Raw genomic sequence first — 22,955 nt, 5'->3', positions numbered from 1 at the left:
CCAAAATACTTGTGTTGTAAAAGAAGGTATTGAATTTACTGACTAAGAAGAACTAGAAAATAACATGTCAAACCTATTCATCATAAAGAAGAAACAATCAAAAGGATAATAAATATAAATAATGATTGAACATCTTCAGAAAGACGATATTGTTTTATTTCTACTGTATTTTTGATGAAATAATTAAAAGCATTAAATAAATTAAATGAATTTTTATTTAAATTTATTTTGAATAATTTAATATAAAATATGATAGTTTATATTTTAAATAAACATTAATTTGAATAGAATGAATAATAAATGAAATAATTAATATATGTAAGAAATATGAATGTTAAATAATATTTTATATATTGAAATATTGATTATTTATCATTATTCTTTTTATTTCATTTTATTTAAATTGAATTATTCTCATTAATATTCATTTCATTACTTTATTAATATTTATTATTAATTAATTTGAAAATACAACAAAGAATCATTCTTTCTTATTTATTTGTTATTTATTTGTTTATAGATAGAAGGTGGCAAAAAGAAGATACATTACAGGAGACACCACAAAAAATATAAAACAAATAACCAAAGAAGAAGAAATTCACATCAACCAAGAAATATAAATGATAGAAGAATGAGTGAAAATAGGTATTATCTGTATTGACAGAAATACATGAATAATCACGCTAATCATTACAATAACAATTATAACCATAACTATCACAACATAGATGATACAAATCATTTCACTCATCACTTCATTCATAATCATCGTCATAAACACTTTAATAATGACTTCAATAGAAATATTTTCTTTTGCAAAATATTAAGTTCGAAAATTGAAAACAGAAACAACACAAACATTAATACAAAAGCAATTAATGAAATATCAATTGTTATTTGATTATGATATTGTTTTTGAATAAGAAATATATTAATTAATAATATAAAGAATAAAATAAGATAATATGAAAGAATAATACCCAATGAAAATGATATAAATGATGTTATCAATAATAAGTGAAATTATATATAATAATATAATGATAATGATATGTCCAGTCATTATAAAATCAAGAAAATAAAGAAAGAAGAAGTTATTTAAAATTAAAATAACAATCAAAGAAGAAGATAAAAAAAGAATAAACAGAAAGAATAATAGTTTATTCAAACAAAACAAGAAGAAAAACTAAATAATAAATAAAACAAAGAAATTATTTATTTTAATGATGCATGTAGTGAATAATATCCATTAATTAATGAATAAATGATAAATTTATTAACACTAAATTATTTAATTTTTTATTTTCTCAAAAATTTTATTTATTTTTTTTTTCTTATTAAAAATAACACAAATTAAATGTCACTCAATTCACTCAAAAAAGCTTTAATTTTTGAGACTTAACCATTCCTTCAACTTTTTTAATTTGAGCTTGTTGAGATATTCTAAAAGTCATTCCAGTCTTTTGAAGAACATAAATACAAGGTGGTTCAAATGAAGAGGGAATATGATTAAATAAATCATTTAAAGTTTTTTCGTGAATGTCTTGACCAAATTTACCACGTAATAATTTAATAATATGAGGAAGAACATCTTTGTGAATAGAAGTTAATTTGTCACTATATGGCATTCGTGCAAGGACAGTACTTTTAACAATAAATGTTCGTAATGTTTGAATTTCATCAACTATAGAAAGAGAAGGGTATCTATCAAGAACATCATAAGGAATACCAATTTTATCAGAACAATTACCATAAATCATTCCAAAAATTCTTTTTTGTTCATTAAGAATTAATAAATCTTTTGGACGTTGTTCGTCAAATTCTTCTCCTTTCTTTAGTTTAGGTCTTTTTTCTTCAGTGGTAAGTAACGTAAGATAACTACTTTCAATTCTATGTTGGTTAATAAAATTTGTAAATGTAGTGGTATCAAATAATAAGTCAGTTCCAATAACTATTACATCTCTATATTTCATTAAATTCTCTCTATTATCTTCTCTAAACTTCTTTAATGCAACTCCATTGTGTAAAAATTCAATATCATCAATTGGATAATAATGGATATTAATTGTTGTTTTAATTGTTCCAATGGTTGACTGAACAAGAGCAACAACAGACGTTCCAACTACAATTTCTAATTCTTTAACATTTAGTTTCTCAAGTACTTCTAATTGCCATTGAATAATAGGTTTTCCACCAACCATAACAAGACATTTAGGTAATTTATCATTATTATCAAATTTTGTTCCCATACTTGTTTCTATCATTAAATACATAAATTCATTTTCATATTCATGACTATAATTTGCCAAGAGATAATCACTCATTTCTTTAATTTTTATTAATTTTTTTAAGTTTTTTTTTATTAATTTTTAAAAAATGGGGTTTTTTTTAACTAAAACAAATCTCTTTTTTTTTGAAAAAAAAATTTGTTATTCTCTATTTTTGGATTTTTAACATTTTTTAATTTACACTAAAATTAAATAAAAATATAAAATTGTATCACACTTTAGTTGTTGACATTCTCGATTGTATCAATTCAAAATCTATAGATATTAGTATCGTATTTGTACAGGAAAATGATCAAAATCATTCTTTTCAAAAAAGCAATTTCTTTCTTTATTAACTTTTTCTTCTATCATTTCAGCAATTTTTCTTCCATTTACCATAACATGTTCATGGTTAAATTGTTTAAGTTTATATGTACAAATACTTGTTCTATTAATGGTAGTAACTCTATTAGTACTATCGATAAAGATAATGCCATATTCAAATAATAAATCTTCTAAAAATTCTTTCATTATTTTTCTACGTCTTTCTTGGACTCTTCTTGATATAGTTGATTCAGGAATATTGTCCTTTCTATCTAGTTCAGCAAGTTCTTGTAATTTATTAACGACAAAATCTTCTACATTGAGATAATCATTTTCATAATATAATTTTTTGATATTTGCAAATTGAACTGTTTTTGTTGAATGAGTATGTGGAAGTCCAATTTCAATTTTAAAATATTGAGATAACAATGCAACACAAAAAGCAAAGAGAGATGCTTCTTCATTTTTAATTAATCTTGTTCTTTCTTTTTGTTTATTAATTTTCATTTGTTTTTTATCTTCATTAATATAAGCACGATATTCATGACCAGGCATTTATTAGTGTAAATTAAAAAAAAATTAAGTTCATGCCATAATAGTTTATTGAACTATTTTAGGTAGTATAAATCATTCACTGTTTATTAACTTCCTTCAACTTTGATGTATTTTTAAACTATCTAGTCGTTTTTTGATTTTTTTTTCTCTTTTGTTTAATCAAACAATCGTTACTAAAACACATTCTAAATTTAGAAATTGATATTAAAAAATTGTTTCGAGTGTAAAAAACTGTTGAACAAATATATTTTTTTTTAGTTAACCCATAGACTTTCAATTAATCAACCAACAAAAATTGTTGTACATTCATTGTCTAGTAATATAACCTTTTGATTATAGATAATATTATTCATTTATGATATAACTGACAAAAAATAATAAAAATAGAAATGGATTTTATTTTTAGAACAACATTTTTAACTTTCAAATAACAGGAAGTATGAAAGAAGAAAATGAGACTAAATAATAAACAAATACATAAATAGATATTAAAAAACATAAACAAATAACTATTGAACCTTCTTCAAATATACCCTAATTTTATAACAGAAGCCTTTTCTGTAATTATTCATTTTAATACAATAAAAATAAATAAAAAAAAAAAGAAGGATATTTTAATTGAATTAAATCAAGAGTGAACATTACAGGGAGTACAAGAACAAATAAAAGAATTATCTTAATTGTTTTATTCTTTTAAGATATGATTTAAGAAGTTCTTTAGCTTCTTTAGCATCATGTTTATAAGGTTTTTTTGTTAAATCTATAAATTTTTCAATAACTTTTGGTTCATGTTTTTGAGATAAATTAAATAATTGGTCTTCATTAGAAATTACTTGAATTGAATTGATAAAATCTCTTACATTTGGTGCAATATTAAATGAAAATGATGTTTTTTGTTTCATTTGAATTTCTTTAATTAAATTACCAATTCCACGTAATTTATAAAAATTAAATTTATTATTTGTTGATGCTTTATTACCATCACTTGTATAAATTAAATCAGTTAATGTACTTCCAATAAATGGAATTGTTGGTGGTATTGCAATATTCATTATTTTTCTTAATTCAGTAAAATTATTATCTTCTGAACATAAATGAACTAAATTTGTAAATATACTTTTTGTACTTTGTTGAAGCATTTCCCATGATACTTTAAGTCTAAATACTGAAACAGATTGTAATGCAGTAACAATTGCTTTCATTCCATCAAAATTTTGAATTGTTCTCATTGTTTCTGCTGCTGTAATAAAATAAAATAATGCAAGACTTCTTAATGCATATGTTGGTTGCATAACAATTTCTGTTTGAACAATATGAATTAATTTATTAGATAATTTAATCATATTAACAATATGTGGTGTTAATTGTTCTTTATTCTTTTTTGTCCATCCTTGATTTAAAAATTCATCAGAAGGAATTTCAACAAATGATTCCATTTGAATTAAAGTCATTTGTTCTGCAAAATCCAATGGTGAAATACAAAGAATTCCACTAAATTTATCATCTACAGGAAGAAGAGGAACATTTCTCTTTAAAATAACACATTCCATTTTAAGACCAAATCTATTGTCAAATGACTTTTGTAAATTTAAACCCATTGATTTGTTATATGTTGTATAAAGTTGAATAAGATCATTAATTGCTTCTTGATTTTGTTCTTCTTTAAAATCATTTGGAAAAACTTGAATTAACATTTTTACTAATGCTAATATACGTGTACGTGTTGGAATAATAATATTTTGAATAAAATCATTCCATAACATATCAATTGGTTTATTTGGACTAAATAAAATAATTAATAATTTTAATAATTTTGTAGTTGTTGTTATTAATTTAAATGAATAAACAAAACATTGTGTAAAATAACTATCTTCACAATTTTTTGAAGTAATAAATTGAAGACATTTTTCTAATGTTGCATATTGAATTATTTTTGCATTACTACCACTTTCTTTAGTAAAAGTAATATATTCATCTGTTGTAGGTAAATCAAACATATTTGCATTACTATGAGGATTATAATCTTTTTCATTTTCAAACCATGAACTTTTACCTGTTGAATTTTGACTTTCAACACTTTCACCATAACTTGAACTTGGAACTGATGAATTTGTTTTCTTTTCAGAACTTTTATATTCTAATAAAAATGAATCTTCACTTGCTGCTAATGATGAATCATTAGAACTAAATGATAAACTTCTTCCAGGTGATAATAACGGAGAAATAGCAGATGAAACTTTTGGCATATTCCCAATTTTAGCACTTAATGGTGGAAGTTTATCTGAATTACTAAAGTCTGTAGTATGAATCATAGTAGATCCTCTTCTTTTTAATTTAATCTCTTCTAATGTAAGTGGTTGCTTACATTTATAACAACATCCATTTTCTTTTATTCCTTTCATTAAACATTCTTCACATAATAACTCTCTACATTTAGGACACATCGTTGTCGCAATACACATGTGTCTTTGCTCAGTCATTTTTAATTTTGATAAAAGATCTACAAATTTTATTTTTTCTTTTTTATAAATTTTCCTATTTTTATTTTCTGTGAAGAGTCTTTTCAAAAAATACTTCAATTTTCTTATGGAATATATACAATTTGTATTTCCCTTGATTCTTTCTCTTTCTCAATTTTCATGAACCACCGTTTTAGGGTTATTTTCTGTTTGTATTTCTTTGTTTTTTGTGATACATTAACAAAGTTACATAAAAATCTTTTTCTTCTTTTCTTCTCGTATTTTTTGATTATTTTCATTAATTTAAAAATAGATTTCTTATCAATTAGTTTCAGCTTTGAATTATCTTTTTTCTTTATAAAACATTTATTTTTAATAACAAAATTTTTAGTTTTGTTTATTTTTTTTAAATTCTTCATTTCTTTTTTTTTTTGACAAGAAAAGATAATGAGAAGATTGAAAAACAAATAAATATATAAAAGAACTTAAAAAGTTTAATTTTTATTGTTTCAAAAATGACTGACTCTTATGCAGTTCAAAAATTTCTTAAATACGTCACCATAAATAGTCAAAGTAATGAATCAACTCATGTCACTCCTTCAACCCAATGTCAATTTGACATGCAAAAACAACTCCAAAAAGACTTAAAGGAATTAAATGTACATTTTACTTTTGATGAAAAAAATTGTATTTTAAAAGCTGAATTACCTGCAACAAATGGTTCTAAAAAATCAATTGGATTCTTTGCACATATTGACACTTCTCCAGAAGCCTCTGGAGAAGGTGTTAAACCAATAATTCATCAATTACCAACTGAAGTTACTTCTGATTTAGCTTTACCATCTGGAACAGTTATTAGTAAAGATGACATTAAAAAATATGGAGGAGATGAAATTATTACATCATCAGGAGATACATTATTAGGTGCTGATGATAAATCAGGTGTTGCTATTTTAATGGGAACACTCAATAAAATTATGAAAGATAATATTCCACATCCAAGAATAATGGTTATTTTTACACCTGATGAAGAAATAGGAGAGAGTTGTGATCATGTTTGTATTGAAGACCTTCATCTTGACTATGCTTATTCTGTTGATGGAGATGAATTAGGAACTTATAATGATGAAGGGTTTAATGCATTTGGAGCTGAATTAACTATTAATGGATATGAAGTTCATCCAGGAGAAGCTTATAATATAATGGAAGATGCTGGGTTTATTTTATCTCAATTCTATACTAGTTTACCAATTAGTAAACGACCTGAAACAACAAAAGAAGATGAAGGATATATTCTTTGTACTGAAATGAGTGGATCTGTAATAAAAGCACATGCCCGTTTCATAGTAAGATCATTCAAAATTAATGAGATGGAATTCTTTATTCAGTTAATGAAAGATCAAATTTCCTTCTTAAAAAGAAGATATACAAAATCATCATTTGATTTAAAATTTACTGAGCAGTATCGTAATATGAAACGTTATCTTCCAGATACTCTTCTTGTTGATAAATTAATTGAAGCAATGAAATTATCTGGAGTTGAAGCAAAAAAACAGTATATGAGAGGTGGTGCTGATTGTTCACATTTAAGCGAAAAAGGACTTCCATGTATTAATATGTTTGCAGGAGGAATGAATTTCCATTCAAGAAGAGAATTTGTTCCAGTAAAAGCAATCAACAAAGGAGTTGAAGTTCTTGGTCATTTAGTCCAGTTATTCTAATTTAATTTATTAATGGAGTCAATTAGAAAAAATAAAAAAGAAATAAAATTTTCAATTATTGAGTATTAGACTCAATCAAATCAAGAGTTTCTTTGTACAACTTTTGACAAAGAATACCATCGTCAATAATTGGATTATGTTTAGCAATTTTGCAATCTGAATAATATGCCCCTGTTTGGATATCATCAGCAAGTGCACAGTGAAGAGTAGTTTGGCATGCTTCTTCTGGTGTTTTCCAGAAAATCTTAAAGAATGGTGAAACAAACCACATTAACCATGGACACCAATATCTCCAGAGATTAGAATAAACAAGTCCAGGATGAACATGAACAGCAATAATATCTGGATGTTCTTTAGCAAATTGATGAATAAACATTCCAACAGCTAATTTAGATTCAAAATATCTAAAAGCACGTTGATAATCTTCTTTTTTACCAATAAGATCAATTGATTTATTAGTTGTAAATAAATGTGCTAATGAAGAAACAGCAACAACTCTTGGTTTTTCTGATTCTTTTAACGCAGGAATTAAATAATTAATGAAAGCAGCATGTGCAATATGATTTGTAGCCATTTGACATTCAATATTTTGCTTTGAAAGAGTATAAGGACAACACATAATACCAGCATTAGTAATAAGAATATCAACTTTATGATATTTATCAATGATATATTGTGCTGCTTTCTTAACACAGTTTAAATCCATTAAATCACATTTAACAAATTCTAATTTATTATTTTTTGTTTCTTTACCAATAATCATATTTACTCGAATTTGTGCTTCTTCATGTCTACAACAACATACAATTGTTGCATTCAACTTGGCTAATGCTCTAATTGTTTCATATCCAATTCCTCTATTTGTTCCTGTTACTACAACTACTTTATCAGTAAGGTCTGGAAAATTAATATTTACCCCTCCTCGGCAATACATATAAATGTAATACAAAATAACAATTATTACTACAATACCAACAATGAATGTTAACATTATTTGGTTTAGATTTATTAGTTCCAACTTTATTAAGAAACACTGAAATAAACGTAAGTTTAGTGTATATTAGTTCCACGTCTTAACACAAAATTTAAGACTTTCTTTTTTTTTTCTTTTTTTTTATTTTAGAGAAAAAAACTTCAAAAGTCTGTGTAAAGTAAGATAAGAAAAATGGAAGGAATATTACAATACAGAAATACAAGTAATTCATTTACATTTAGCAAACCACAACAATGGAAATTAATAGACAATATCTTTTCATCACAAAGTAATGAAAAAACTGATCAACAAATATTTTTTATAATTGACATCAAAATGATTGCATTACATAAAAGTTTGTAAATACTTTCATTACTTTGTAATGAAAAATATAATGACATAAATAGCAAAACCAAATCAATTTGCAATTAAATATTCATTTCAAAACCATCAATCAATAATTGAATTTATTGCTCCATCTACTGAATTAGCAAAAAAATGGGTAGATTGTATTGTTTGTTATTTTTCTTAAAATTATTATATTAATTTAATGAATAAATAATTAGAATATAACAAAAAATGAAATACTTTCTCATGAATATGACAAAAAAGAAGAAATAAATACAAATGATTTGTCATCACTTTCTAGTTCTAAATTGAAAGTTAAATTAAATTCAAAAACTCAAAAAGTTGTTTTAATTCCAAATTAAGTATTTTTTTTTATTTAAATGATGTTTATTTTAAATACATAAAAAAAATAAAAGGAACTTCAAAATAAATAAATAAATAAATGAACGCTGATCTACTTATCAGTATAGGTGTTTTTTTTGCAGGTATTTTAATTGGTGCTGTTCTTACTTTGCTTTTCATGCTTTTTTACAACTATATTTGCAAGTATAGAAATGATTTTACAAATTATACAAGAACTTCTTCTCAAATTAAAATAAGGAACTTCAATCAAATTAAACAATTGTTGGAAGACTCATATCAAGAAGCAATTAATTCTTCTGATAAAGAGAAAATCAACAATTTTATGATTAATGTATTTAATTTAATAGAGTTCATTCTACACCAAATTAATAACATGTTACAAAGAATACATAATACAGATACTATTCTAGACAACTGTAATACTGTGATAAGATTAACACAGGAAATTAAGAATAACCTTAATCCAAAACAAGAAATACACATAGAAATTCCACAATCTCCTAATAATAACATTTATTCCTCAAAAGGTTTTGAAACGCCTTCTACTATGACATATCAACAAGATAGTTTCCAGAGTCTAATACACAATAGAAGTGATACTTCTATTCAAAATGAGTCTAAAGTTGAAGATTTAAAAACTGAACCAGTGTATAAGTTATACATTTCTATTGAAGAAGCAATGAATGGATGTCATAAATTAGTACCATTATATGACTCTGAAGGCAATGAGGAAATTATTATTGTTGATTTATGTCCAGGAGTTAACGATAGAGAAACATTTAATTGGGGTGAAAAAACAGTTGAAGTACGTTATATTAAACATCCTTATTTATCAAGAAGAGGTAATGATTTGATTATTGACAAAAAAGCACTTTTAAAAGGAGTTCAACATCCAAGAAGTAATAGAACATTTAACGAAAAAGATGAAGAACAATTAAAAAGTCTTAGAGGTTTTCAAAATGGAACAGTAATAATTGAATAACTTTTTAAAACTATAAAAATACAATAAGTTAATTAATTTATTGAATAAACTAACATTCTTTTTAATTGTAAAGAAGGAGTAATTAATGAAGTTGGACATGAAAAATAATCATTGAAATAAGATAATAATGATAAATGATTTGATTTGTTAAAATGAATTGGTTTATAAGGATATCCAATAGAAATAATTGAACCATAATGATTATAAAAACAAACAGACAAACAAGTATTTTCTTTTCTTGGACATTGATAAATTGTATTTGGGCTTTGACTTATAAAAGCAAAAGAATTTTGTCCAACAGATATCCATTCCCATTCTTTAATTGATTGAATAGAAAAATAGAATCCAATACAAAATTGATGAATATCAATAAAAAGAATATAAAGCTTTTGTAATTGTTGAACTTTTTCACAAATATTTTTATCCCATTTTTCATTAATATCATCATCAATAATACAATTCATTCTATTAACATTAGGAATCCAATTCTTCATTGTATTTTCAACTATTTCTAAATCACTTGGAGAAGTTGTAATCATTTGAACTGTTATTCCTTCATTAATACTTTCATTAAAACCCCCTTCTTTTTTTATATTTTTTTCTTCATTTAAAAGAAGTTCTGTTGAAATATTTGTAATTTGATTATTTATTCCCATTTGTCCAGTACTTCTTCGTTTTAATGAAACTGACTTTGCTATTTCATCATTACAAAATACTAAATGATGGTCTATTGGTTGACTATTAACTTCTTCAAAACGGTTGCTTTGTCTTTTTTTATTTAATTCTTTTACTTTAATAAGAGATCGTGGTGAGCTAACTCGTTTAATAAAAGAACATCTTCTTTTAATAATAGGTTCATGATGATTATTCTTAGAATCTAATACTTTTATCATTGATATTTTATTTTCTTCTTTTCTTTCATTCTCTTCTTTTTCAATTCGTTCAATTTTCTTAAAAAGTTCAATAGTTAAGTCCTTCCATTTCTTTAACTTCCCAAGACTCATATCATTTCTATTGATACTTTGACGTAGTATCTCAATTACTAAATTCTTATTATGTTCATCTTCTTTATCTAATGATTCATATTTCATTAATTCATATGTTTTCATTAATTCAGTCTCTTTTCTTTGTTCTTCATAATCAACAATTTTTTTCATAGTATTTTTGATTAATGTTTCTACACGACACATTCCTTCTTCCATGTTAATAATAAACTACCTTTTTAGTTCACCGAAAATTTATACCAACTTTTATTATTTCTTCTCTTTATTTCCGTTATCTATAACATTATTATTGATACATAAAACTTTGAAGGTTGTTTTGTTTGAGTTGAAAATTAGAAATTTCTTCATTAACTCAAATAATTGAAAAACAAATCCTGAGTTATACTTCAAATACATAATAAATAGGAAAAAAGTTGTCCTGAATATTTTATAAATAATGACTACATTTAACAAGTCAACTAAACAGATATTAAAAATCCCTAATCACTTGTTAACAAGAATAGTAGTTTGAATCATTTCCTTCTATACTTAAAAAAAAATGATTTACTAAAATATTAGAATTTTTTATTATAAGAAATAAAAATTATTTCATTTATTATTTTTATGTTACTAACTACCAAATTATTTTGTTATTAAATAAGTTAAATCAACAAAAATCGAAGAACTTTTTATTTTAATTTTATAAATAAATCATCTCTATTTAAGGAATAAATTACTAAGTTCTTTTAACCCTTGTTCAATACTTTTATTATTTTTATTCTTTTTTACTATCATTATTCTTATTGAAAAATATTTTAATTTACTTTTTTATAACTACCAAATTCATACTTCATCTTTTAAAATTATTTCTTTTATTACTAAATAATAAAAATAATTCAACAACTTTCTGTTGTTTAAACTTTCATTAACAAAATTTAATTATTTATATTAATTTCTGTTTTTCTTTTTAAATAAATAACTTTTAACTTTTTTTATTAAAAAACAAAATAATTTAAAAAAAATGTTATAAAAAAAAATCATTATCATTTTAATTAATTAAGCTTTAGTTGTTCTTTTTAAAGCGATTTTCAAATGTCTCATTCTTCCAGTTCCTTGGGTTCTTCTTCTAAGAGCTTTGTATCCCCATGCATATTGTCTCATTTTAGCATCTGGATATCCACATGAAGCACATCTTTGTTTTTGTAAATGCCATGATCTTTTTCCACATCTCTTGCAAAGAATATGAGTTTTATTATGTCTAGTACCTCTGCAACTGGTTCCTTTAGTCATATTATGTTTATTTTGTTATTCAAGTTATTCTTTTAGGGTTTTTTAGATTTAATGAAATTGAAGATATAGTTTTGTTATAATTTTAATAAATTATATTTCTGATAATGAAAAGTTGACTGGAAAAGATGAAGAATGAATGACAAGACAGGGAGAAAATGCAAAAAGTCTTATTTTGCTATGAAAGAAATTAATGAAATACAACAACGGTATGATAATAAAATTGGGTTACTTATTAGTCATAACCTTAAAAGAGAACGTGGAAGTAAAAAAGAAGTTAATGATTTGTTAGATAGATTTTTAGTTGAAGATGAAAAGAAAAGTTTTGAAGATAATACAATTAAACATGATGAAAAAGATGACATTGATCAGCAATTAGCAAAAGAGTTAGAGGCATTAAAGAAAAAAAATTTTATTTATGATACTGGTGTTGAATGTATGTTGTATTGTGAAGTACCTTATGATGCAATTCAAGTTGTTTCACAATTATTTGATGGAGCAAAGAAAGAAGGGATAGTAATGAAAGAAACACAAAAAATAGTACCTTTACAGAAAGTTGTTATGGCATCTTCTATGGAAAAACTTCTTAAATCAGTAAAAGATTTATTAAATGAGATACATACAGAGAAGTATAATACATTTGCTATTTCATATAATTGTCGTCATAACTCAAATTATAGTAGAGACATAGTTATTAAAAATGTAGCTGATTTGATGCCAAAAGAATGGAAAGTTAATTTAAAAGATCCTGATGTTACTGTTATGATAGAAATATTTTATAGAGGACTTGGAGTATCATTTGTAGAAGGAGAAGTTCTGAAGAAATATAATCATTTCAATATTCAGCGATATATACAATCTGAATAACATTTTTAGAGAAATAATTGTTATTTTGATTTGAAAAGTTCAGGTTTTTATTAGAGTTAGAGAAATATAATAAAAAAATAGAAAAGAAATAGAAAAGAATAATAAAAGTGAGGAAATGAACTAAAATATCAGAAGGGAAATTGAATGAACGCACCAGTTCTTGTTCTTAACACTAATACTAAAAGAGAGAATGGTCGTAAAGCACAATTAGCAAATATAATGGCAGGAAAAACAGTTGCTGATTTAATTCGAACATGTCTTGGACCCAAATCAATGTTAAAAATGTTAATTGATCCACAAGCAGGAGTTACTATTACATCAGATGGAAATTCTGTATTAAGAGATCTTACAGTAGAACATCCAGCAGCAAAATATATGATTGAATTATCAAGAACACAAGATGAGACTGTTGGAGATGGAACTACATCAGTAGTTATTCTTTGTGGAGAAGTATTACAAGTAGCAGAACCATGGATTCAAAAAGGAATTCATCCAACAATTATTATTTCAGGATTTCTTGATGCACTTGAAGATGCATTAGAATCATTACATGAAATATCAACTACAATAGATTTAAGTAATCCTAAAGTTGTTTCAGGAGTTGTTAGAAGTTGTATTGGAACAACATTTATGAATACATGGAATGATATATTATGTAAATTAGCTATTGAAGCAGTTACCATTTGTGCAGGAGGAGATTTAATGAAAGCCAAAGGAAAAGAAGATATTGATACTAAAAGATATGCTCGTGTAGAAAAAATTGCAGGAGGAGAATTTAGTGAATCAATGGTTGTTAAAGGAGTTGTATTAAATAAAGATGTTGTTCATTCTAAAATGAGAAGAAGAATTGATAAACCAAGAGTTGTTTTATTAGATTGTTCATTAGAATATACTAAAGGAGAAAGTCAAACAGATGTTGAAGTTACAACTGCAACAGATTTTGGTAAATTAATAGAATTAGAAGAACAATATGTAAAGAGATTATGTGAAAATATTATTCGAGTTAAACCTGATTTAGTTATTACAGAAAAAGGTATTTCAGATATTGCACAACATTATCTTCAAAAAGCAGGAATATCTGCATTAAGAAGAGTACGTAAAAATGATAATTTAAGACTTGTACGAGCAACAGGAGCAAGTATTGTTTATAGAACAGAAGATCTTAAAGAAACAGATGTTGGAGTTGCAGGTCTCTTTGAAGTAAAGAAAATAGGAGATGAATATTATGCATTTATTTCGGAATGTGAAAAATCAACAGCTTGTACTATTTTATTACGTGGTGGAAGTAAAGATGTTTTAAATGAGGTTGAAAGAAATTTACAAGATGCAATGGCATCATGTAAAAACTTAATTGCTAGACCTGAATTAGTTCCAGGAGGAGGAGCATCAGAAATGCATATTGCTACTACATTGTCTAAGAAAGCTAAGAATATTGAAGGTAAGAAACAATGGCCATATTCATCTATTGCTGTTGCTATGGAAGTTATTCCACGAACATTAGCAGCTAATTGTGGAGTTGATGTAGTTAAAGTAATAACTGAATTAAGAGCAAAACATATTAGTAATAAAGAGAATTCAACATTTGGTATTGATGGAATGAAAGGAACTATTGTTGATATGAAAGAATTAGGAGTATGGGAACCATATGAAGTTAAAGCTCAATGTATCAAAACTGCTATTGAAGCTGCATGTACGTTATTAAGAGTTGATGATGTAGTCAGTGGAATTAAGAATGAAAATGCAGGACAACAAAGTCAAATTGGTACACAACAAGCTGCAATGATGCCACAAGTTGAGTAAATCAAATTTTTATTTCAATTTTACTTTATTTTTTAAAAACAAATAAAACAAACAAATAAAAAATATTTTAAAAGAATCAATTGATAAAAATTTTAGATTATTAGTTGCAAATCTTTCTCCAGACACAAGAATTACACTTTAATCCAGATCCAAATGCAACTTGCCATACTTTATCTCCTTTCTTTAATGTATCAATTCTTTCAATGAATTTCATTTCATACCATACAGATGATGATGATGTATTTCCAACACGATAAAGAGTAGCTCTTGATGGCATACAATCTTCATCTGTAAGTTTTAAGTTTTCTTGAAGACCATCAATAATAGCTCTTCCACCTGCATGAATACAATATGCTTGGAAAGTTTCTCTGAAATTAGGCATGAAGGTTTCTTTAGCATCAATCTTTCCTAATTTTTGTTTAATAAAGAAAATAACAAATCTAAACATATCTCTGTATGAAATGACTTGTGGCATTAAAATATTCATATTTTGTGTTAAAGCTCTTGTAACACATTTTAATAATTCTCTACCAATTTTAACTCCAACTTTACCTTCTCCATCTTCAAATTGGAAGACTGCATGATATGAATCATCATATTTACCATGATGAATTCTAACTGTTGTAAGTAATTCAAATTTAGCTTTCTTTCTCCATGAATTTTTATTAGATAATAAAACAGCAGCACCTCCCATTCTAAATAATGTATTAGAAATTAACATTCCTTTTTCTTTACCATCATACCAATTTTGAGTAATATTCTCAGTTGAGAAAACAAGTAAATTAATATTTGGATATACATTAAGAAGATCTCTTGCTAAATCAATAGAAACAAGTCCAGCTGAACATCCCATACCTGCTAAATTATAATTTTTACATGTTTGTTTTAATTTATACATATTCATTAACATAGCTGAAATTGATGGTGTTGGATTAAATAATGAACAATTACAAATAACAATATCAATGTCTTTAGTTGGATCAATTCCTGTTTGTGCAAATAATTGATCACAACAATTTTTCATAACAATTGCACATTCTTCACGTGATAATGCCATAGTTGTTTTAAATGGATATTCATGGAATGGTCTTGGTAAATATGTTTCATTTCCAAGTCCAGTTCTATAAAGAAGTTTAGTTTGGAAATCAATATATTGTTGTTCAAATAATCCACATTTAACAATAATATCTCTTACTCCATCTGCTGTAATTTTAAGATTATCATCTGGCCATGCTACAGCAAAATCAACTAAAAGTACTTGTCTTCTTCTTGTAGCCCAATAATAAACTCCTCCTGCAATTAATCCAAGAACAATTACAAATCCAACAATAAGAACACATTTATTATTTTCTACAAAAATTCCATTACTAACATCAAGGAAACTATACCATGTCTTATAACTTATATAAAGAATTATCAATGGAATTGAATATAATATAGTAGTTACTGTAAAATCAATTCCTTTAGTTAAAGGTGATCCTCTATTAACATTAGCTTTTAATGATGGTAAAATTTCATTTTGTTCTCCAATTTCTTTTGGATACCAATAATCTTTTAAACTTCTTTCTTTATCTTGTTCACAAGACATTGAATTGAATAATTAAGTTTTAGTATATCTTTTTTGTTAAGAAAGAGAAAATTCAAGGGTTTTTAATAGTTTTAAATAATTCATTCAATATTATTATTTAATAATTAATTTCTTTTCTATTTGTCATTTAAAAATAAGAAGAAGAATAAAATGAATGGAAAGAATAAAATCAATACAATGTTTCAAATCAATGATACACTACGTGAAATCATATTTTTCTTTTGAGTCTTTGCTAAGTTAACAGCTTTTTTAAGTGTAGAAAAGATAGCTTTCATTTCATCATCATTAGAAAGATAAAGCATATACCTTTGATCTTCATTATTATTTGTTGGAGAAGGAAAAACTAACATAAAAGTAGTTTTTTCATCTTCTACTTCAAAAACTTTTAAATCAATCAAATTAATTTGATTTAAAATTTTATCTTTATTTTTCTTTCTTTTTAAGAAGATAACAATGTCATTAAAAAGAATAATACTGCATACATTAACCATTTTACTTGCTTTAACCATTACTTGATGAAATTCAGCAATAAATATTCTATTATTTACAGGTGATAATTCAAGTTTATTTGTCCATTGTTTTAATGAAACTTCATTTTCATATTTTCTAATTTCTTCATTAAGCCAATTAACTATTTTATTTGCTCTATCTTTAACTGATAATAATTTATTATGTTCTTCATAATTTTCAGGTACATTTTTTGATAAAGTTTCAAGTAATAATAAATATCTTGGTAATCTTTGAATTGGATAAATTAAAAATGTAGGTATATAAATTCTTTTAATACCTAAGTCTAATGCTACTTTTCTTACTTTTTTTGATTCTTTTTTTAATGTTTGATAATAGTCATTTGCTTGATTACAACGTGTCATATATTCTTTATAAATGTTTTTCATTTCTTCACAAAAATAATTTTCAAATAAATCAGATATTTCTACCCACTCTCTTTCTTTTTGTTGTTCCCATCGTTCTTGTAATACTTTAAGAAATTTTTGTTGATAATTTGAAACGTCTTCAATATTTGAGAAAATATCATAAATTTCTTTGTCACTTAAAACTAATTGAAAATTTGGTTTTATTTCTTCTACAACACATTTAAGATGTTCACAATATTCTTGTTCAGTCGTAACAATTTCTTCTACAATTTGTTTTGCTTGTGTTTTTTTCATATTCATATCAGCAAATCGTTTTACTTCAACTGAATCTCTTCCTATATTAATTCCTGATGTTGGTTCTATATTTTCTTTTAATAATGTTAATATTTCTATACGTGCTTTTTCTAATGAATTATTATCATTTAAACTTGTCTTTAAATAATTTGCTATTTTAACTGTTTGAAGTTCTTCTCTAAGTCCTTCATCAACAGCAAGATTTCTAATAATATTTAATATCACTAATCTTAATGATGGTTCATATTGATTTAAATGTTCAACACAATTTCTTAATCTATCTGCTAATGAAAATCCACGACATACATCAAGAAGATTAGAATCAATTGTTACAGCAAGTATAACAGTTAGTGCACATGGTAATGTTTCTTTTATTTTATCATTTTGATCTCCAATTAATTCTACCGCATCAAAAAAGATACCTGATTGAATAAATCTTTTTTCATAACCTGTTGCTAATGTTAATAATGCACTAATTTGCCATGCACGAATTGTTAATTGACCACCAGTTGATATGAGAGGTTTAATAAGTTGTAAAACATTATTTAAAATAACTATTTTACGAAGTTTTACAGCTAATTCTTTATTTGGTGTTTTAATTAATTGAAGAAGCATTGCAGAAGCGAGTAATTGTTCATCATAAACATGAGAATAAAGTATATTAAGAATTGCATAAATGCCTTCTTGTTTTACGAAACTAATTTGATTTGCTGAACAAGTTAATAATATACATAAGCATTTTCCTGCTAAATTTCGATGTTGTACATTTCCTCTAAAAAAAGAAAGCAAAGGGTCAATAAGAGATTGTAATAATGTTTTATCTTCAATACTTGTAGATGCATTTAATACAATTTCTAATGTATGAGCAGTAATACTAGGATCATCTCTTGACTGTAATAAACTTTTTAAGTCTTCAAAAACTGTTATATCATATTTTACTAATAAATTAATGAAATGGGGATATATTGATAATGCATGTACAATAAATAAAGATACTTGTAATGTTCCAAAATCATCATTAGAACTTTTTAAAAGATGTGTATATAATTGTGGATGAACTCTTAATAAAAATTCTCGGAACATTGGTTGTGATATTCTTTTTAATATAAAGGATAATCCATTTTCTCGACTTGATGGATCACTAATTAATGTATTTAATTGAGTAACAATAGCTAATTCTTTAGAACTAAGAGATACGTCTGGTAAAAGATATTGGTCTATGCTTTGCATTTAACAATGAAAGGATCTTATTTTTTAATTTTACAGATATGGACGTGAAAAAAAAAATTTGTTTGTTTTGAACAAAGTGATTAATAACAGTTTTTCGTTCTTATTTTTTTATTATCAAAAATATTTTTGGTTATTCAATTTTTTTATTCTTTTATTCAATGGTTTTCATTCTTCTTCTTAACCTTCATTTATATTTTTATTTCTTTTACTCTTGAAATTGCTTTTCTTTTTTGTGTTTATATCCCTTCTAAAAATAGATTTTTATTTTTAGAATATTGTCATTTAAATTATCAGTTTTGTGTGTTATTATATAATAACATTATTTATTTAATTTTTGTTTTTATCTATCTGTATGACTTTATGATGAAGTTTAGAAATGGTATATTATTTTATAGAAAATATATGAAAATAATCGGGATTTTTTTTTTTCATGAACAACTTTTGATGCAAATGACGAATCGAAACAAGAAAAATAATCATCATAAAAAGAAATTATCTGAAAAAGAATAAACATCAATGACATCAGAATTAATCAATATTCAAATAAAAGACAATGGAATAGTTCTCGTGTATGATGAGCTTGAAAAAAAGGTTAACTATTTTGATACTCAGTGTGCTGAAACTCAAAGAAAGAATTTGGAAATGCAAGAAAAAATTATTAGTCTTGAAAAAGAGATAACAAATCAAAATGTAATTCTCAAAAGTGTGATGATGTTATCAAAAGAAGTTACCGAGATTAGAGATTTAGTTAATAAGTTAAATGAAGAAGATACCCAAAAAGAAAAGAAGATTAAACAGTTACAAGAACAACTTGAAATAAAAACTAAAGAACTTGACCAAATAAAAATTGATAATGAAAATAAAAGAAAGGAAATTGAACAAATTAAAAGTTTAAATGAAAAAATTCTTATTAATCAAGTTATCTTTGAAGAGAAACAAAAATCTGTAAACTCAGGAAATCAAAAATTAGATGGTACTTCAGTTAATAATATACCTCATACAATTAAGTGTTTAATTTGTCAACAATTAATAGGTATTGATTCAATATTTTCTCATATTGTTGAACATGTCAACAGAGATGGTACTAATATTAAGTCTATGAACAATGAAATTCAGACTCCTTCAGTAGTTATTAAACCATCAAATACTAATCAAACAAATACTCCTACTCCTCATCTACAACCAATAATTCCATCTTCTTTATCTGCAACACCTGCTATACTACCTTCACATATTGATTCAAAACCAGTTGAAAGTAAACCAATAGAGAAAAAACCAGTTGAAATTGATCCAATAAAACCAAAATCAATTGAAATTAAACCAATAAAACCAAAATTAATTGAAAGTAAACCAATAGAGAAAAAACCAGTTGAAAGTAAACCAATAGAGAAAAAACCAGTTGAAATTAAACCAATAAAACCAAAATCAATTGAAATTAAACCAAGCAATGAGTTATTAGAATGTCCTGTCTGTTCTAAGAAATTTCCTATGAGCCAAATAGAGAGTCATGTGAATAAACATTTCTGTGCAGAAGAGCCAACTTTTGCTTGTCCTTTTTGTGGATTAGATATGGGCAGTTCTAGTAAACTCCAAAAGCATGTTTCTCACGCTCATTCACGTGAAATAAAATAATTTATTTATTCATTTGTTTTAAAATATTTTTTTAGTTAATAAAAATATGGAAATTTTGATAAGTCAAAAAAGAATATCTCTTTCTAATACTGATGATTTAGTTGTCGGTGGTTAAAAAGTTATATTTTAACTACATAGAGAAGTGATAATTATTTATTATTTAAAGAACATGAAGAAATATCTTAAATATCAATGGGTAATTGTGAAGTTACAGAACGAAAAAGAAATTACTTCTTCAATATAAAATTAAACGACATTCCTTCAACAATTATTACAAATAATGAAAAGACAACAACATGCCAAGAAGATAAGAGATGTCAAAAAATAGATAAGACTAAAAATCTGACAACTCTTGTTAAGAAAAAGTATAATAAAGCAAGTTCTTTTAAACAAAGAATAAAAGAAAATCAGGTAGATGACTTTGACTTACAATTTTATTGTGATTTTAAAAGAATTAGACTAGAAGCATTGTTTCAAACAAGTTCATTTGAAGTAATTTATTATTCACAAAAAGATGAATTGAGTCAGAGACAATTAAATTCGGTTATTCAATTTAAACAGGATATTATTCTCTTTTGCCTTTTGGAAAATAGAAAAGTGATAGGAATTAGTTTTCATAATCAGCCATCTATTCTTAATCTTAAAGTAGATAATATATTTATTCTTGATCCTGACAAAACAAAATTAATTTATCCAAAACAACAACTTCCTTTAATAAATGATGTTACATATAGTAAATTACATTACAATACTTCATTACTCTTATCTGTTTATGGAGCATTTTGGATTACAAATTCTTTTATATTAAAGTTAAGTACAATAATCAATACTGTCTATTACAATGCTTCATTTTTGAGCTTTTTTCAAAGACCAATGAAAATTCAGTCAATTAGTGTAGTGATCCCTCATTATTAATTTACTATTATAATAGAAAAATACGATGACATGAATTTTTAATTATTTTTTGTTTACATATAGGACAATAATGTATTCCTGGAGTATCAAAAATAATATTAAGACAATCTGAACAATATAAATGACCACACTTTGTTGTCATTACATTTCTTGTAAGGTCAAAACAAATAGGACATCTAATTCCTTCTAACTCTTTTGTTGGTTTTAACTCTTCAATTTTCCCATGTTCTATTTTTATTTGTTCTTCAGATTCTTCATCACTACTATAACCTTTTCTTTTGTAACTTTCTTTAATATATAATGGGTCAATGTTTAATTCAAACCTTCTTCTCTGAACTGGTTCTCTGAGTATGTCTACATCAATAATATCAATGTGGTCATCAGTTAAATCTATGGTTTCAGATATTTGTTCCATTAAAATAAATTTTAAAGTTCTTTTTTAAAAAAAAAAAATCACAACAACTACATATTAATTAATCATCAACAAATTCATCTGCTTCTGGATCAAAACCAATCACTCTAGAATCAATATCAAGTCGTTTGATTAACTCTCCCATTGAAAATTGATCACCATTTTCGTTTCTACACATTTCATTATGTTGAATGTCAACTAATAAATCTCGAGATATAGTTTTCCACTATTCATTTATTATACATTTTGTTCTAAACAGAAAAAATAAACAAACTTTCTTAATCAACTGATCCAGATTTTTTCCTTCACATTTCTTTGCACTTTTTGCTTTTGCTTCCATTGCTTTTAGTTGTTTTTGTGTTTTTTGATACTTACAAATTAATTCAACTTTTAATAACTTTAATTCATTAATGTCTTTTGGTAAATCGTCAATGGTTGATTGACTATTTAATTTATATTTACATGATGGTGTAACAGATACACGTAGTCTACCTTTTGTTGATGAAGTAGACTTTCTTATTGCCCCTTGAGAAGATTTTTTTTCTTTTAGGGGAATATAATAAACTTCATCATGGCTTGTAATCTTCTGAATTACTTTAGCATCTTCTAAAATTTGAAGACTTTTTTTAAACTCATTTATTCTATGATTTGTGATTTTTCCAAATCCTTGGAGGTCTTTCTCACTAAAAAAAATCTCATTGGCTTTTCCTATTGATTCTAATATCTTTAATGCCAGTGCATCTTCACCCATTTCTATTCTTTTTATAAATTGTCTTTTCTATTTCAAGTTCTTTTTAATAAAATTCCTCAATTTTATATTTGTTATGTATCTCATTATTAATTACAAAAAGTGTTTAACGTGATGATTTGACAAATAACAAAGTAAAATTAGTTCAAAATGAAAATAAGGTTTGGGTTGAAACAAAACAACAAATAAAATATATTATAACAACGGATTTGTACTTTTTGTTTTATTTCTGGCAGTTAATTGATGTATGAAGAAATAATAATTAATTCTTGTTTTATTCCTTTAAAAGTAATGGAGAATATAAGTGGAACAACAAGAAATATATAAAACAG

The 22,955-nt window shown here is 25.0% G+C and overlaps 17 protein-coding genes across 17 annotated transcripts, besides 1 other annotated feature; 7 read left to right on the top strand and 10 right to left on the bottom strand.

Moving 5' to 3' along the window:
- Nucleotides 1-539: 539 nt before the first annotated feature.
- Nucleotides 540-806: a repeat region.
- Nucleotides 807-1,373: 567 nt separating this feature from the next.
- On the bottom strand, nt 1,374-2,324 carry EHI_158350 (uncharacterized protein; the record flags this gene model as incomplete). The annotated part of the gene is made up of 1 exon (XM_645063.1): nt 1,374-2,324. One exon carries the CDS (start codon nt 2,322-2,324, stop codon nt 1,374-1,376), a length of 951 nt encoding a protein of 316 aa, XP_650155.1.
- Nucleotides 2,325-2,552: 228 nt separating this feature from the next.
- EHI_158340 (uncharacterized protein) lies at nt 2,553-3,146 on the bottom strand (the record flags this gene model as incomplete). The annotated part of the gene is made up of 1 exon (XM_645062.1): nt 2,553-3,146. The coding sequence occupies one exon, from the start codon at nt 3,144-3,146 to the stop codon at nt 2,553-2,555; it is 594 nt and encodes a 197-aa protein (XP_650154.1).
- Nucleotides 3,147-3,817: 671 nt separating this feature from the next.
- EHI_158330 (Ras guanine nucleotide exchange factor, putative) lies at nt 3,818-5,626 on the bottom strand (the record flags this gene model as incomplete). Its single annotated transcript, XM_645061.1, has 1 exon — nt 3,818-5,626. One exon carries the CDS (start codon nt 5,624-5,626, stop codon nt 3,818-3,820), a length of 1,809 nt encoding a protein of 602 aa, XP_650153.1.
- A 494-nt stretch (nt 5,627-6,120) lies between these two features.
- EHI_158320 (peptidase T, putative) lies at nt 6,121-7,326 on the top strand (the record flags this gene model as incomplete). Its single annotated transcript, XM_645060.1, has 1 exon — nt 6,121-7,326. One exon carries the CDS (start codon nt 6,121-6,123, stop codon nt 7,324-7,326), a length of 1,206 nt encoding a protein of 401 aa, XP_650152.1.
- A 55-nt stretch (nt 7,327-7,381) lies between these two features.
- Nucleotides 7,382-8,317, bottom strand: EHI_158310 (uncharacterized protein; the record flags this gene model as incomplete). The annotated part of the gene is made up of 1 exon (XM_645059.1): nt 7,382-8,317. The coding sequence occupies one exon, from the start codon at nt 8,315-8,317 to the stop codon at nt 7,382-7,384; it is 936 nt and encodes a 311-aa protein (XP_650151.1).
- A 174-nt stretch (nt 8,318-8,491) lies between these two features.
- On the top strand, nt 8,492-9,009 carry EHI_158300 (uncharacterized protein; the record flags this gene model as incomplete). The annotated part of the gene is made up of 3 exons (XM_645058.1): nt 8,492-8,654; nt 8,707-8,813; nt 8,866-9,009. 3 exons carry the CDS (start codon nt 8,492-8,494, stop codon nt 9,007-9,009), a joined length of 414 nt encoding a protein of 137 aa, XP_650150.1.
- A 374-nt stretch (nt 9,010-9,383) lies between these two features.
- EHI_158290 (uncharacterized protein) lies at nt 9,384-9,992 on the top strand (the record flags this gene model as incomplete). The annotated part of the gene is made up of 1 exon (XM_645057.2): nt 9,384-9,992. One exon carries the CDS (start codon nt 9,384-9,386, stop codon nt 9,990-9,992), a length of 609 nt encoding a protein of 202 aa, XP_650149.2.
- Nucleotides 9,993-10,024: 32 nt separating this feature from the next.
- EHI_158280 (uncharacterized protein) lies at nt 10,025-11,194 on the bottom strand (the record flags this gene model as incomplete). The annotated part of the gene is made up of 1 exon (XM_645056.1): nt 10,025-11,194. One exon carries the CDS (start codon nt 11,192-11,194, stop codon nt 10,025-10,027), a length of 1,170 nt encoding a protein of 389 aa, XP_650148.1.
- Nucleotides 11,195-12,031: 837 nt separating this feature from the next.
- EHI_158270 (60S ribosomal protein L37-A, putative) lies at nt 12,032-12,265 on the bottom strand (the record flags this gene model as incomplete). The annotated part of the gene is made up of 1 exon (XM_645068.2): nt 12,032-12,265. One exon carries the CDS (start codon nt 12,263-12,265, stop codon nt 12,032-12,034), a length of 234 nt encoding a protein of 77 aa, XP_650160.1.
- Nucleotides 12,266-12,397: 132 nt separating this feature from the next.
- EHI_158260 (uncharacterized protein) lies at nt 12,398-13,129 on the top strand (the record flags this gene model as incomplete). Its single annotated transcript, XM_645054.1, has 1 exon — nt 12,398-13,129. One exon carries the CDS (start codon nt 12,398-12,400, stop codon nt 13,127-13,129), a length of 732 nt encoding a protein of 243 aa, XP_650146.1.
- Nucleotides 13,130-13,273: 144 nt separating this feature from the next.
- On the top strand, nt 13,274-14,929 carry EHI_158250 (T-complex protein 1 gamma subunit, putative; the record flags this gene model as incomplete). Its single annotated transcript, XM_645066.1, has 1 exon — nt 13,274-14,929. One exon carries the CDS (start codon nt 13,274-13,276, stop codon nt 14,927-14,929), a length of 1,656 nt encoding a protein of 551 aa, XP_650158.1.
- A 63-nt stretch (nt 14,930-14,992) lies between these two features.
- EHI_158240 (fatty acid elongase, putative) lies at nt 14,993-16,517 on the bottom strand (the record flags this gene model as incomplete). Its single annotated transcript, XM_645065.2, has 1 exon — nt 14,993-16,517. The coding sequence occupies one exon, from the start codon at nt 16,515-16,517 to the stop codon at nt 15,030-15,032; it is 1,488 nt and encodes a 495-aa protein (XP_650157.2). The 3' UTR covers nt 14,993-15,029.
- Nucleotides 16,518-16,699: 182 nt separating this feature from the next.
- Nucleotides 16,700-18,916, bottom strand: EHI_158230 (uncharacterized protein; the record flags this gene model as incomplete). The annotated part of the gene is made up of 1 exon (XM_645728.2): nt 16,700-18,916. One exon carries the CDS (start codon nt 18,914-18,916, stop codon nt 16,700-16,702), a length of 2,217 nt encoding a protein of 738 aa, XP_650820.2.
- Nucleotides 18,917-19,432: 516 nt separating this feature from the next.
- On the top strand, nt 19,433-20,548 carry EHI_158220 (uncharacterized protein; the record flags this gene model as incomplete). Its single annotated transcript, XM_645727.1, has 1 exon — nt 19,433-20,548. The coding sequence occupies one exon, from the start codon at nt 19,433-19,435 to the stop codon at nt 20,546-20,548; it is 1,116 nt and encodes a 371-aa protein (XP_650819.1).
- A 192-nt stretch (nt 20,549-20,740) lies between these two features.
- Nucleotides 20,741-21,463, top strand: EHI_158210 (uncharacterized protein; the record flags this gene model as incomplete). The annotated part of the gene is made up of 1 exon (XM_645726.1): nt 20,741-21,463. One exon carries the CDS (start codon nt 20,741-20,743, stop codon nt 21,461-21,463), a length of 723 nt encoding a protein of 240 aa, XP_650818.1.
- A 7-nt stretch (nt 21,464-21,470) lies between these two features.
- EHI_158200 (zinc finger domain containing protein) lies at nt 21,471-21,878 on the bottom strand (the record flags this gene model as incomplete). Its single annotated transcript, XM_645725.1, has 1 exon — nt 21,471-21,878. One exon carries the CDS (start codon nt 21,876-21,878, stop codon nt 21,471-21,473), a length of 408 nt encoding a protein of 135 aa, XP_650817.1.
- Nucleotides 21,879-21,936: 58 nt separating this feature from the next.
- On the bottom strand, nt 21,937-22,626 carry EHI_158190 (uncharacterized protein; the record flags this gene model as incomplete). Its single annotated transcript, XM_645724.1, has 2 exons — nt 21,937-22,101; nt 22,150-22,626. The coding sequence occupies 2 exons, from the start codon at nt 22,624-22,626 to the stop codon at nt 21,937-21,939; spliced, it is 642 nt and encodes a 213-aa protein (XP_650816.1).
- Between the last annotated feature and the right edge of the window lie 329 nt (nt 22,627-22,955).

Source organism: Entamoeba histolytica, genomic scaffold (assembly GCF_000208925.1).
Source record: "Entamoeba histolytica HM-1:IMSS scf_1104750518675 genomic scaffold, whole genome shotgun sequence".
NCBI classification, from domain to species: Eukaryota; Evosea; order Mastigamoebida; family Endamoebidae; genus Entamoeba; species Entamoeba histolytica.
Note: the sequence above shows the minus strand (reverse complement) of the source record. Positions and strands in the feature narration are given on the sequence as shown.